The sequence below is a fragment of the Anolis sagrei genome, chromosome 2 (assembly GCF_037176765.1).
Source record: "Anolis sagrei isolate rAnoSag1 chromosome 2, rAnoSag1.mat, whole genome shotgun sequence".
Lineage (NCBI taxonomy): Eukaryota > Metazoa > Chordata > Lepidosauria > Squamata > Dactyloidae > Anolis > Anolis sagrei.
Genome location: NC_090022.1, coordinates 158,351,202 through 158,366,021, shown reverse-complemented (window position 1 = coordinate 158,366,021; position 14,820 = coordinate 158,351,202). Strand labels below are relative to the sequence as shown.

Genomic DNA, 14,820 nt, shown 5'->3' with positions numbered 1-14,820 from the left:
CAGTCCACCAGTTCAAACTCATGGTCTAGATCAGTCCATAGTTGGTCACTTGAAACAATCTCTTCCTAGTTGCTACATCTACTGCTGAAATGCTTGATTCCACAGCCAGGTTTAGGGGTTTTTTACGAAAGGCCAGGAGGGAGTGGGCAGATCTAATTTTATTGAGGAGGGGTTACTACTGAGAAGGCCCTGTCTCTCGTCCCCACCAATTGTGCCTGAGAAGAAGGTGGGACTGAGAGTAGGGCCTCCCCAGATGATCTTAATGTCATTGGTGGTTCATAGAGGGAGATACATTCGGATAGGTAAACTGTGCTGGAACCGTAGGCTAAAGCCAGCATTTTGAATTGTGCTAGGTAGATAGGCAGCCAGTGGAGCTGGCGTAAAAAGGGAGGTTGTACACTCACTTCTAGTGTTGAAGCTGAGCAAGTCATAAGATGCATGCCAACCATTAATAGACTACTCAGCATCGTTAGGAAGAAAAGCAAGATACAAATGTTAGATTAAATTAAATTAACAGAGTTATGTGGGTCCATTTTTGCAAAACAAGACTGCTAAGAAGACACAGAGCTCCAGCTGGCACAGAGCGGGGTCTCTTGGGCTTTCTTCTGATCCAACGGTTTTCCTTCCACACAGCTCAGGCTTTTTTTTAAAAGGTGAAAAGTTCCCAGTGGGCTGCAATACTGTACTGGTGGCAGCTGTTAATGAAGGTATCTTGCTAGCAGATTAAAACTCTCAATGAGTTGGATTTGCCTGTTTACTCCCTTGACAGCAGACTTGCAGGAAAGGGTGCTTGTAAAAAGCAGCCGAGTCCTTGTGCGGTTTATACAGTTGACTGGTCTCACAGTCAGTGACGTGACTGAATCGGTGCCAGGACGTTTGTGTATCACTGGCAAGAGGGAGTTATAGCTGTCAGATTGTGTTCTTAAAAATGTTCAGAGCCTCAAGTCAGCATCTGTAGTCATACAGAATCAGATTAAATGCAGCTCGTTCATGTGTGTGCACTGTTTTATGAAACTGGGATAGTTCGAAGTGGAAGCTACATGCATTTGGAATACACTGCTTGCTTTTGTTTTGTTTCATACTGCAAGATTGGCAAGCTTACATATTCTAAGCAAGAATGACATATGTAGACGCCTGAGAGAATTCAAAGCCATATGGGATATCAGTTGTCAAAAGGCACCAGCTGAGATGCCTTGATCATGATCTCCTGCTGCCGAAACTGGAGTGTAGAAATAAAAAAAACTGCCCTTTCTAGAGACGGTGTAAGAATCCATCATAGGTTCTTATGCATGTCTGTGAATCTTGTCTGAAGAAACCCTATTTTCCACCCAAAGGTTCCAGAGTTCAATTTCTGTAATTTGACTTGGAGTTTAGAACGAGATTGGAAGCTGGAAAATCTGGTTGTTGATATTTAGAAAGGGTAGGTCTGATTAAGCCAATACCTACTTTATCTCCTCATATTTCGGCAGGTTGGAAATCCTTTGTCTGAAAATTTTTGGACTAGAAGTATTTTGGATTTAATTTGGGGGGGGGGGGTAGGATTTTGGAATATTTGTATATACGCAATGATATATCATGGAAATGGGACCCAATTCCAAATATGAAATTCATTAATGGCATGTAGCCCACCCATTGTTATTGTGCCTGTGTTTACTGTAATTTTCACATTGTTATGTATTCATATGTTTTATGTAACTATATTATTGTTTATTGTTTGCGTTTTCAGTTTGTGTTTTGGTTTTTCTTTATTGTAATTGTTATTTGGGCTTGGCCTCATGTAAGCTGCTCCGAGTCCCCATTGGGGAGATGGTGGCAGGGTATAAATAAAGATGATGATGATGATGATGATGATGATGATGATGATTGTTTCATATACAACTTATATACATAGCTTGAAGGTAATTTTGTATAGACTATTTCAGAATTTTGTGCATGGAACAGAGTTTGTGTTGACAATTTTGGAATGTCAGATTTTGGATCAGGGATGCTCAACAATTACTATGCCAATCCAGCGGCTCAATATTATTTTCTGACTCTCGTATGCAATGTTGTAGATACATAGGCCATCGCAAACAATTAGGCCAAATCCCAGCTATAAATGATGATGTTTTTGAATGTCTGAGACAGCCACACCCATCCTTAGTAGATTCTAACTTGATTTCATGTAGGGAATGAATCAGTTCTCTTCCTTGTGTTCTTGTTTACAAAACTCTCTAGTTTTTTTCAGGGGGTGAGGTGAGGTGGGGAAGAATAGACTCAATACAGCAAAAGAACAGGTCACACTTCAAATTTTCTGCATATAAGGTTTCATAGAATTATAGAGTCATTGTGAAAATCTTGAACATTTCAGGGATTGCATTTGTAGGTGATTCTTGAAGGATTCAACCCACTCTGTCTCATGAACTAGAAGCATTGAGTGGAAATTGTTAAGTTGTATGGTCTAGCTCAGGGGTCCTCAAACTTTTTAAACAGAGGGCCAGGTCACATTCTCTCAAACTGTTGGAGGGCCGGATTATAATTTGAAAAAAAGCATGAATTCCTATGCACACTGCACACATCTTATTTGTAGTGCAAAAAAAAAAAAACAAACACTTAAAACATTACAATAATTAAAACAAAGAACCATTTTAACAAATATAAACTTATTGGTATTTCAATGGGAAGTGTGGTCCTGCTTTTAGCTGATGAGATAGGATTGTTGTTGGTGGTGTGTGCTTTCAAGTCATTTCAGACTGAGGTTGACCCTGAGCGAGGGCCGGGTAAATGACCTTGGAGGGCCGTATCTGGTCCTCAGGCCTTAGTTTGAGGACCCGTGGTCTAGCTCAATCTTATCCAGGAGTGTCTCTTTCCTGAAAAAGCCATGTGCATGGAGAATCCCTTTGCATAGACATTGAGTGCACAACTGGCAGAGTTTTGGTGAGCATCAATCATTGAATGCATGGGATAGCTAGCATAACTCTGCACCTTCTTGTGAATCATGTTGGTGCAGATGGGTAGTTTATGTCATTTTGCCTGAATTTGACACTACCGTTTCAATCAGTCTCAAGAGATGTCATGATATACCAACAGACAGTAGGAACAGCTGGGAGGAGGAAGTAACTGACAGGAGGAAATCAGACCAGAACAAAAATGTATAAATGCACGAACATATTGGAAAGTACTATACTTGTGGCTCACTATTTTTTGTAGTTTTTTTATTTACATACATTAACAACTTACAGTGTAAACAAAACACAAAACAGTTAACATTTTACAAACACATCACCCCACCACCAAGGCCTGAACAAGTATCCTTTCCTTTGTCATATATTTATAAATCAACTATTAATCAAATGTCATATCCAAAATTCCTTGGCTCACTTATCATGAAGAAGGTAACCATAGATTGCGCTTTGTCAAGCTATAATACTTTTTGTAACAGCATTATATGGAGGAGTGCCTCCTCAGAGACAAAGTAAAGGTCAAATTTGACTATACATTTATCACATTTTCTGCAGAACTCCTCTCCCAAGTAGTGAAGTGTATGTTCGTCTTACATAGCATAAGATTTTTCCTTACCATTGTCTCTTGCAATTAGTATGATTTGTCTTGTGATTGATCATTAGAAGGTTAAACCCAGGCTTAGTCTGCAAGTTCGATCTTTGAAGAAACTTAATGATGAGAAACATACATTCTCCTTATTGTCTTACTTTGATCCTAAGACTGGCTGTCAGGTAAAAGACTACCATATTTACTTATGTATAAGTTAACCTGATGTATAACTTGAGGGCAGGTTTTGATATGACCAGAGGATAAATTGAGGATCATTCCATGGAGAGGGAAAGCCACCAATGTCACAATTTTCCCAGCCAAGCATTTTCAAAAAACAAAAACACAGAAATGGCAACACAATGGAGAGAGTAGAGGGAATTGATGCTTCTTTTAGGTTCTCCTGGGATGGACTAAGCTCTCCTCTACTGCAGTTGTACTCACGGAAGGGTATAGTTACCTTTTCCTTTTACAGAGTTAAGGAATAGTACTCATATTGACTTGTGACGAGTCAACCCAGGTTTTTTGGGTTAGTTTTTTTTTCTTTTAGTAAATTTCTAGACTGAATCCCCTTGTGGGGAGAAGGGTGGGATAGAAATATCTATATAAATAGAAATGTAATGTTTGTTTGTTTGTGGGATTAACAGAACTCAAAAACAACTGGACGAATTGGCACCAAATTTGGACACAAGACACCTAACAACCCAATGTATGTCTTTCACTAAAAAAAAAAAATTGATTTTGTCATTTGGGAGTTGTAGTTGCTGGGATTTATAGTTCACCTACAATCAAAGAGCATTATGAACCCCACCAACGATGGAATTGAACCAAACTTGGCACACAGTTCTCCAATGACCAACAGAAAATACTAGAAGGGGTTGGTGGACATTGACCTTGAGCTTTGGAGTTGTAGTTCACCTACATCCAGAGATCACTGTGGACTCAAACAATGATGGATCTGGACCAAACTCTACACGGATACTCAATATTCCCAAATGTGAACACTGGTGGAGTTTGGGGAAAATAGAATCTTGACATTTGGGAGTTGTTGTTGCTGGGATTTATAGTTCACTTACAATCACAGAGCATTCTGAACCCCACCAACAATAGAATTGGGCCCCAGAACCCCTATGTGGGCCACAGCAACACGTGGCAGGGGACGGTTAGTATGTAATAAATAAATAAATAGACTTATACATGAGTACATAGGGTTCCAATATTTATTAAACCAGCCTCTGCATTCCAGAATACCTCCTTTGCTAGGTTCACAACAATGCGGTTTGCAAGTGACATGCCAAAAGAGAAGGGTATTAAATTGTAAATTTAAAGTCCAGAGCAACATTTAGCCATGGCTAGCATTTTTCATCCTGATTTGTTGTTCTAGCTTCTGGGAGCTACAATTGCTGATATTGGCTAAATGTCCGGTCAGCCCATTCTATGTTCCTGACCTATATAAGACGGAGAGATGCCTGCGAATGCGTCTGTAAAGAAAATATGTATAAGGAACTACCACCGTACTCAGCTAAACTAAGCACTTTGTGCCTTGCAGGCTGTATTAACAGCTTATTTCTCATGAAACCTGTTAGTTCTAGAACTAACTGTAAACCCTCCAGGAAATGTTTAACAATTTTGAGGAGGAAGTGAAATCATATACAGTAATTATATGATAAGAGGAAAGTTTTCCAATGGTTAAATAAGCCTTGCAATTTTGAAGCACTAATGTCTGAACAGATCAAGATTGTCTTAGTATTTATACCTTGAGCAATTATACTTCTGTCACATCACCTCCCCTGAGAGGAAGGAATACAGAGAACTACTTTCTGTCTCCCATCTCTTTGCACATCAGTTACCATGATTTGCTGCAGGGAAGTATTCCATATATGTTTTTTAGACTTAAAGGATAATTTTTTTGACCTTTTGCAAAAATATAAAAGGAAATACAGTCAGCCCTCCACATTTTGCAGATTTGATATGTCGCCGGTTTGATTAATATGGTATTTCTAGGTCTCCCAGCGCAACTTTATGATCAGCTTCAACATAAGTTTGTTTGTTTATTTATTTACAACATTTATATGCCGCCCTTCTCACCCTGAAGGAGGCTCAGCTTACAATATATATATATATACACACACACACACACACACACACACACAATATATATTAAAGTATTAGCATAGTACAACATATTACTATATTGTACTACGCCATTATATTGTAATATTATTAGTAATATTACATGTAATATAATATATATATTGTATTTATTTATTATTTATTTGTTTACGACATTTATATGCCACCCTTCTCACCCCGAAGGGGACTCAGAGCGGCTTACAAGGTTTATTATATACAATATATTATATTATTAGCATACTACAATATCAGTTTTAAATATTGCTATATGGTACCATACCAATTATATTGTAATATTATTAGTAATATTACATGCAATATAAATATATAATTATAATATCTTATTATTATTATTATTATTAATAGTAGTAGTAGTAGTATATTGCATTACTACAATTGCTGACCAGTTTAAGAAGTATTATATTCCTAATGGCAAAACATAGGCTCTATCTGCACTGCCTTATAATACAGTTTGAAACCGCATTGTATCATCAGTGCACATTCACATAGTGCAGTGTATGAGTCTACACTGATCATACAATACAGTTTCAGTGTATTTATTATATTATATTAAAATTAATATAATTTAATATAAATATATATAATTATAATATTGTATTATTATTATTATTATCATTTGCCTATTGAGTTGCACTGGAGGACCCAGTGATGCATATAGAGATATTCCCTCAGGTTAAAAAAGTAATCTTTTTAAAATTTGCAGTTTTCCCACTTCTGCAGGGGTCCTATGCCTCTAACCTCCCTGAGTGTGGAGGACACACTCTAGTCACACATGAGTGAGTTGTGTTGACCCATAATAGAGTTTTAGACCAAAACCAAGACTTAGAATCTCTGTTACCTAGTATTTGGTATTAAGATATTATCAAACCTCCGAGCTCTTTCAAAGTAGACCTGGATGGAAGATTGCCTATGAAAAGGGAACCCCAAGTCTGAAGCCTTTAAAGGAAAAGCAAAACCGAATGCAATAAAAAAAAATCAACTTCTTTGGCGATGACAGCAAGAACTGAACATCTTGCAAATTAGTCAGAAATACGTTGCTAAGCACCCAGTCTTAGTTTCTGATTCGAAACATGTGATCACACTCATCCACCCACCCAAATACACACAGTGAATGGCCCTCTTGGAATCATGCTAAGTGTAATCACATTCGCAACACCCTAGTAGACATCTTATCAAATCCTGCACTTAACTCAAGTGCAAGATGCGTGTCTAGAGAGTCCTGTCACATTTTTATGCTTCGGTTTCCTCTAGAAGACGAAGGAAAGGTCGAATAGGAGAAATTCCCAACTTTTTTTTGGTGGAGGGCCATGATTCTTAGTCCTTTAACAGTTGCTTAACATATTGAAATGTTAGCAGATGATACTTTTCCTGATAAGGAGATAAAGGGCTGGAAAAAGCTTCATCTACTAAATCTTTACTTGATGGGCTATGGTTAAAAGCAAAGAAGCAGGACCAGTTTAAGAAGTATTATATTCCTAATGGCAAAACATAGGCTCTATCTTCACTGCCTTATAATACAGTTTGAACTGCATTGTATTGTCAATGTACACTCACATAATGCAGTATATGAGTCTACACTGACTATACAATATAATTTCAGTGTAGATGGGCTTTAGTGAACGTGATCAGTTGCCTACAGGTTATCTAAGTTAAAACAAAATTATCTAAAATTATAAACAGGGCAATACATACCAAAAGGGTTTCTTTGAGGCAACTTTAATGGGAACACTTAATGTTTATGCAGTCCAGGGTACTCTTAAATCCAGTTTTGGACAACCAAGCCATCTTTGTGGTACAATGTATATTGCATCAAGTTAGGGCTGTATACTGGTGGAAATATCTCCGAAAAGTTAGTCTGTGTATTGTATTCCGATCAATAGTTCAACCCAGGATTAACTATCCTATCATTTTATATGTGGGACTACCATTTCAAGACTGTCCTGAATATGAAGTTAGCTCAGAATAGAGTCACTGGAATGTCCCAGCCGTTCATTAAAGTCTTTTCACATTACATAGTAATAGTTCTGTGTCCCCTTACTGTCCTTCTGTAGAATTTTCTTTTGTTTTCGGAAGGCCTTTGAAAACTAGTTACTTGGGGGAGATACATTGCTACCTATTTTAACTACTTATTGGCATTTCAGTTACATTTTAAAAGATTCATGATGTTATTTACCCTCAATGCTTTTGTTTTAACTGTTGTAAGCCATCTTGAGTTCACAAATAAAAGAGAAAAAAACACCACCACCCCCCCAAAAAATAATTACCCAAAAATGTCCAGAATACAACAGTAGGATTTATATTGTACCCCGCTACCATCTCCCCAAGGGACTCGGTGCGGCTTACATGAGGCCAAGCCCATAGTGCTCTAATTGTGTAGTGTGAAAGAGCCCTAGTTGCTTGAAAGATGTAAAATAGACCAGAACTGGACTGCCTTCTGGTCCACTTTGGTGTACAGCAGTGGTTCCCAACTTTTTTTTGACCAGGGACCACTTTGACCAGGCACCACTCTCCAATATTAGCACCAAACAAATCAGTTTTTGATTAACTTTTGATTCGATTTGGTTATTTGGGGTGCTGATTCAGAAAATTGCATTCGATAGACCACATCAGCTCTAGTTTTTGATACAGAACATAGTCGCCATCTGCTTGCCCACAGAAAACCACATTTAATCAGCCTCAGCACTGAGCGTTTCTTGTTGCAACAGTGTAGTAACAGTGAGGCCACAAACCATATTTTAGTTCTTGCGGACCACAGGTGGTCCATGGACTATAGGTTGGGAACCATTGGTGTACAGTTTCCATTGTTGGTGCTTATGAAGCACTTCTAACTGGACGAGATCTCCTTGTTTACAGGATTTTCCCTCTGTTCCCATCTTTGATTCTCGGCTGCCACGCAGAGACCTTTTGTTCTCCCTGATCTCGTTTAAGTTCTGACCTTTGCATTGTTTGAATCTCTTGTTTTTAATTGATAGTGAGTGATTGATTTTGCATTGATTTTATGGTGAACTTCATTGTGAACTGTTTGGCTGAAGGGCAGCGAACAAATGCCATTTTAGAGAGAAATGCATAAATGGATACAAACCTTGACTGTTTATCAGGGACATCTGAAATGCAGCCTGCCACAGGCGCTAATACCCAAGCTTTCATCAGCCACAATAATATGTCTTTGAAGCTGATGGCTTGATAATGGAGATGCCATCCCATTTTTCTCTCTTTCAAATACGACATTTGCTTTAGTGTGGTAGGATCACCTATATCTGTCCAGTTTGTCACTGTAACATTCATTTGCAACTTCTGACCTCACCATATACGATTGGCTTACTGCTTAGTAATGTAGCTGTCGCCGAGTGCCGTCTTTCTTCACAGGTCTGTCTACTGCATAAATACAGAGTAGTAATGGAGTTCAGTGTTTGAAACAGACAATTGAGATCTGTGAAATGTATTGATTTTGCAGTTCTCTCTTTAGATTTCAAAAATGACTGCTTTTTAGACTAAAAGTTTAGACTGTGCTGTAAAGCAAAATAGTTTAGGGCATGTTTACTGACAGTTTAGACAACAGAATCCCAAATCCTACATACTGTTGGTATAGGGGAAAACAGAGAGAAAGGGCTGTTCGATTTTCTGCAAATAAGTTTCTGAATGTCACATTATGAACTCCAGCTGCTGTGTCATCTTTGTTTCTTGATTTACCCAAGGGAAAAGATCTCTTTTTGCTATTCCAGCAGGAAAGATCGGGCACTCGAGGAGACTCTTTCTCTACAGTTCAGCTGTGGCATATCACTTGGGGGGATAGGCTTGAATTAAGGACCTATATCATGTCCAGACCTTTTACTGCAACCCAGCTGAGCTGCCAAAAGCTAAACGAATTATTTAATAAAACCCTTTTCTTGCTGGCTGCTGGAAAATGGAGATCAGCTTAGCCTGCCATATTACAGAGTTCAACAGCCTAGGTTGTGCTATGGAATCTGGAAGGTCATATATCTTATTCCTATTCGTCTATGAGAGAAAGTTGCTTCTCAGCATATATCTTGGTCTCTGTTCAGTGCCTTGCTTTTGGACCTCCGTTAATTCTTGGATAATACTCCCATGTATCTTATACACACACCCAAACAGTGGAACAAAATATGACTGACCTTGGAACCTGTGATCTCCAGTACTACTTTGCCCTTCCCAAAAAGAGGTATAAGTTTAATGTCGTCTAGAATGGGAGTGGGCAATTAAGATGGTTTGGGGATTCTTTATGGTCCTCACAAGCCGGTGAAAATTCATCCCCTCTAAAATGAAACCTGAAAGTTCCCATCTGATTCTGAAAATTGAGCATGAGAAGCCAGAGTTGGCCACGGTGGCCCACACTCTTGTTACATCCTGAATAGATTATTTCAACGCGCTCCATGTGGGGTTGCCTTTGAAGATGGTTTGGAAGCTTCAAGTAGTCCAACAGGCAGTAGCCATATTATTCACCGGAGTGGGGTACAGGGAGCACACAACCCCGTATTGTGCTGCCAGTCTGTTACTGAGCACAATTTAAAGTGTTAGCTTTAGTCTATAAAGCCCTAAACCAGTGGTTCTCAACCTGTGAGTCCCCAGATGTTTTGGCCTTCAACTCCCAGAAATCCTAACAGCTGGTAAATTGGCTGAGATTTCTGGGAGTTGTAGGCCAAAACATCTGGGGACCCACAGGTTGAAAACCACTGCCCTAAATAGTTCCAGCCCAGTTTACCTGTCTGAAGACCTCTCACCTTGGAGATTAAGATCCTCTGGGGAGGTCCTGCTCTCGGTCCCACCCCCTTTGCAGGTGCAGTTGGTGGAGATGTGAGACAGGGCCTTCTCTGTGATGGCGCCCTGGCTATGGAACTCCTTCCCCATCAAAATTAGAACGGCTCCTTCCCTCCTGGTCCTTTAGGAAGAAAGTAAAAACATGGTTATGGGACCAAACCTTTGGACAATAATTGTTTAGCGCAATAAGTAAATACAGATTAGTACAATGATGACTGGATCTGCCTTGGATTACGAGTTTGGATTGTGTGGTTTTAATAATTGTTTTAATGTATATGTTTATTTTATTGTATGTATATTTAATGGCATTGAATTGTTGGCTACCTGTGAGACTGTTCGGCGTTCCCTTCGGGGTGAGAAGTGCGGTATAAGAATTTAATAAATAAATAAATGTTTTAAAATGCTAAACAGTGAAAGGGGAACAGCAATCTTTTTATTGTCGAAGGCTTTCATGGCCGGAATCACTGGGTTGTTGTAGGTTTTTCCGGGCTATATGGCCATGTTCCAGAGGCATTTTCTCCTGACATTTCGCCTGCATCTATGGCAAGCATCCTCAGAGGTAGTGAGGTCACTACCTCTCTACCTCACCACCTCACTACCTCTGAGGATGCTTGCCATAGATGCAGGTGAAACGTCAGGAGAAAATGCCTCTAGAACATGGCCATATAGCCTGGAAAAACCTACAACAACCCAGCAATTTTTTTATTTTTTTGACCGAAAACAGTGGTCCAGCAAGTCTTCAGGGATCGGCAACTATAAAAACACTTATATGGGACAAATGCAACCACTCTTTGCACACTCACAAATATAGTATTAAAATTCAATAATTACCTCTCATATGTGAAATTTTAAACCATTATTTTAAATGGTTTTTTTCCTAAAAAAGTTATTATTTTTTCCTAAAACAATAACTGGTGAGATGTAGTCCAGGAGGTTAATTGAGGGAGTTGCCATTTGTTGCCATTTTTAATAATTGTAATGGATTTTTCATATGATGTAAACCTAATTTGTTTCCAGTGCATTATTATCATCCTAACAAATCAATTTTATAGTTATTGATAAAAAGGTTAATATAAATGGATGAAGCTCTGAATTAGTGTTAATATGAATGAAGTGGAAGTAATAGAGATATTCAAGCTCTGTATTTATCTTTGCAATGTTGAGCTTTGAGGTTCATGATGAACTTCCCTCTTCTTCTTTTCACTTCTTTATGGAAGTTGTGAGATGGAGACTTGAAGACTGTGTCACAGTGTGATTTTGGGGACTCATGAGAAGGACTTTCTCATGCCTTGCGCTGTCAGGGCAAGGTCATAATCATAGCATGCCTCCACTTTTTTTCCAGGATTGGAAGAAAAGCTGAAGGCTCTCCTCAAAGTAAAAAAAAAGCATGTACATTTGTTCCTTTCTGCTCTTGAATAATATTTTGATGTTTCATGCAGCCATGTATGGGTGCTTTCACGATCAAAGGCAGCTAGCATCATGACATTTAGATCTTGTTCTAAAAATCAGTAATCTCCTGTATATGGTCAAGGCAAACCTGGTAATTTCTCCTTTCTTTCCTTCTACAGGCTCTCTACAATTCAATCAAAAACGAGAAGCTTGAGTGGGCAGCGTAAGTATATTTGTAGAATTAATGAGTTTCTAAAATGATTCTTTTTATGATTTTCCACTTTTTATGCTGGCAACATTGGGAACGGATTCTAGAACTTGCAGGTTTTCATCTCAGAAAAGCAATCCAACAAGTTCTGTTCTGAACTATTCTTCATTTTGCAATTGGATACCTATCAGAGCTCATGTAATGCAGCATTGAAGAGATTGAGTAGTGATTGACCTCAAATAAAGACTCATTTGGTGGTCAATTGCAAATGTCACATCAGATTTTTATTGGTAATATGAGGATAATAATGCCACCAGATTTTATATAGCAAGGGTAGCAACTGCCAGTGATTGGGATGCCCCACTTGTGGGAGCCACCAAATATGGAAGGAAGCATCCCATCCTCCATTTTCACATCCAATGCTCCCCTGAATTTTAGGTGTCATTTTGTTTTTGCTTAGTTCTCCAAGGGGCCGATAGAGCTGCCAAAGATATGTGTTGTGTTGCTTACTGGTCATCCTGCTGAGTTTGCATGGCCTCACTTTTTCCAGGCCTCGATAGGTCTTAATTCCAAACAGGAAGTTACCAACCAGCCACTTACTATTTGAGAAAAAAAGCTTCATTGCCAGCATAAAAAGTGTATTGATTCCATTGCAATTCCACAGAGGTGAGAAGTGTGTGCCAACTGATCCCCAAATGCAGAACAAAAGTCAGAGGAAACTATTGGCCATTTTCAGAGTGAAACTAAAATAAAAATAGACGCTCTCATGTCTAATTTGCAAAAACAGTATTGGAGGGCTGAATGTGGCTTGCAGGCTACATTTTCCCCAACCCTAGTTTAAAGGGTTGGTGTAGACCAGTGGTTCTCAACCTGTGGATCCCCAGATGTTTTGGCCTTCAACTCCCAGAAATCCTAACAGCTGGTAAACCGGCTGGGATTTCTGGGAGTTGTAGTCCAAAACTACTTGGGACCCACAGGTTGAGAACCACTGGTGTTGGGGATTGCCTTAGTAATGTATGTAAAGTACTGGGAGTGTTGAAACAATGGATCCAAGTTCCAAGCAGTATATTTTATGATGGCAATGTGTTACAATTACATAAAAATGGCAAATTCTTTATCAAGTTATCAAGTTTTACTAAACATTTTGAGCGACAAATAAATTTACAAAGTAACTCTGCAAATGGAGAATACCTCATTAGGCTTTATGTTGTGGGGTTATCATCTTGCAAATGATTTAGGTCAGGGGCTTTTTGTACTCTGGGAGAGGCAACTGGTGGTAAACATTTGAAACTCTATGACCCACCTTTTGAGGTGGTACGAGTTTCATTCAAGGGCAGTTCGTAGTTGCAATTTCAAATTGGGTTTATCTTTTTGAAACACTATACTTTTGGATATTGGAAATCATTGTTTCCCAGATTTTAGGTAGTTTGTGCAGCAGTGCTGTTCTCAATTTAAAACTCTGTAGTTCTATACGTTTACATCTATTTTCATCCAGATGTATTGTTTGTTTACTTAAAGTATTGATATACCAGCTATCAGATGTATTTCTGTGTTAGTTTACACTAGAAGGAGTCTGTGGACATAACATCAGAGCTGCCGTATTCTTCCTAAGCTAACTTGATGCCCTCAGCTTCACCCAAGGACATTGTCTCATCCCTAGTGCTGAAATAAAATTCAGGCACCAGTTATGTCAGTTTTTGTATATGAAATGTAGGAGGATGCCACCTTTCTCTTTGCCTCAGGCACCAACATGAGTTAGTACAACCTTGTAGAGAGTGACACCCATCTCCATATTATCTTACTTTAGAGTCAGATACTTTTGCAAATAGGCAGACTTTCAAGAACCTCCTGTTTGAATGTGTTTAAAACTTTGAAGGTCAAAAGCAGTACTCTCAATTGGGCTCAGAAACTGATAGAGATCCAGTGCCATGGGCAGAGGCGCAACATGATTTTAACATTCATTTCTAGTCAGTGTTCTAGCAAGTGTTTATTTATCGTGACAGAAGCAATTTGAGGATACAGTTATAATGTATTTTAAAACACATACAAAGTCAAAACTTGGCTTTATGCCTCCTTAGACAGAAGTTTGGAGTGCCTCTGATGTTGCTGTGAGAAGGTCCTCCATTGTGCATGTGGCAGGGCTCAGTTTGCATTGTAGTAGGTGGTCTGTTGTTTGATCTTCTCCATACTCACATGCCATGGTCTCCACTTTGTAGCCCCATTTCTTAAGATTAGCTCTGCATCTCGTGGTGCCAGAGCGCAGTCTGTTCAGCTCCTTCCAGGTCTAGCAAATGCAATTTGCACTAACAGCAGGTCCCAAACCATCTTCAGATTTAGACTCATATATTGCATCATTACATTGTTCTGGCCTATAACATCTATATAAACTACTGTCTCAGAAAGAAAGAACTTACAAATGTGGACTAGTTCACTTAATTTTGGCTTTTCCTCCTCCTCTTTATTCCTATACACCCTATAATGAAGCATTTGTTCCTGTTAGCTTCGGACTGCACCAGATCTAAAGTCTGCTCTGCTAGGTATTCTTATTATTATTTTGATGGAACCTTTGTGGGAATTTATACTCTACTAGCTGTCCCCTGCCACGTGTTGCTGTGGCCCAGTCTGGTGATCTGGAAAATAGAGTGATGAGAAAGTGTTGGTTTCTAATATATGTAATTTCTTTATGTTTGTGGGTAAACAGTATTTGATTGTGTTTTCTTGCCCTGGTGAAGGGAGTTGGACTGGGTGGCCTAAAGTCTTTTCTA

General features: G+C 38.9%; 1 protein-coding gene across 7 annotated transcripts in view; it reads left to right on the top strand.

Annotated features, from left to right (window-relative positions):
- PSD3 (pleckstrin and Sec7 domain containing 3) overlaps positions 1-14,820 on the top strand; it is a 249,639-nt gene that overhangs the window by 199,912 nt on the left and 34,907 nt on the right. For all 7 annotated transcript variants that reach the window (XM_067463981.1, XM_067463980.1, XM_060763662.2 and 4 more), the window contains one exon: positions 12,027-12,070. In XM_067463981.1, the coding sequence (XP_067320082.1) occupies positions 12,027-12,070 (44 nt within the window). The remainder of the gene's footprint in view (positions 1-12,026; positions 12,071-14,820) is intronic.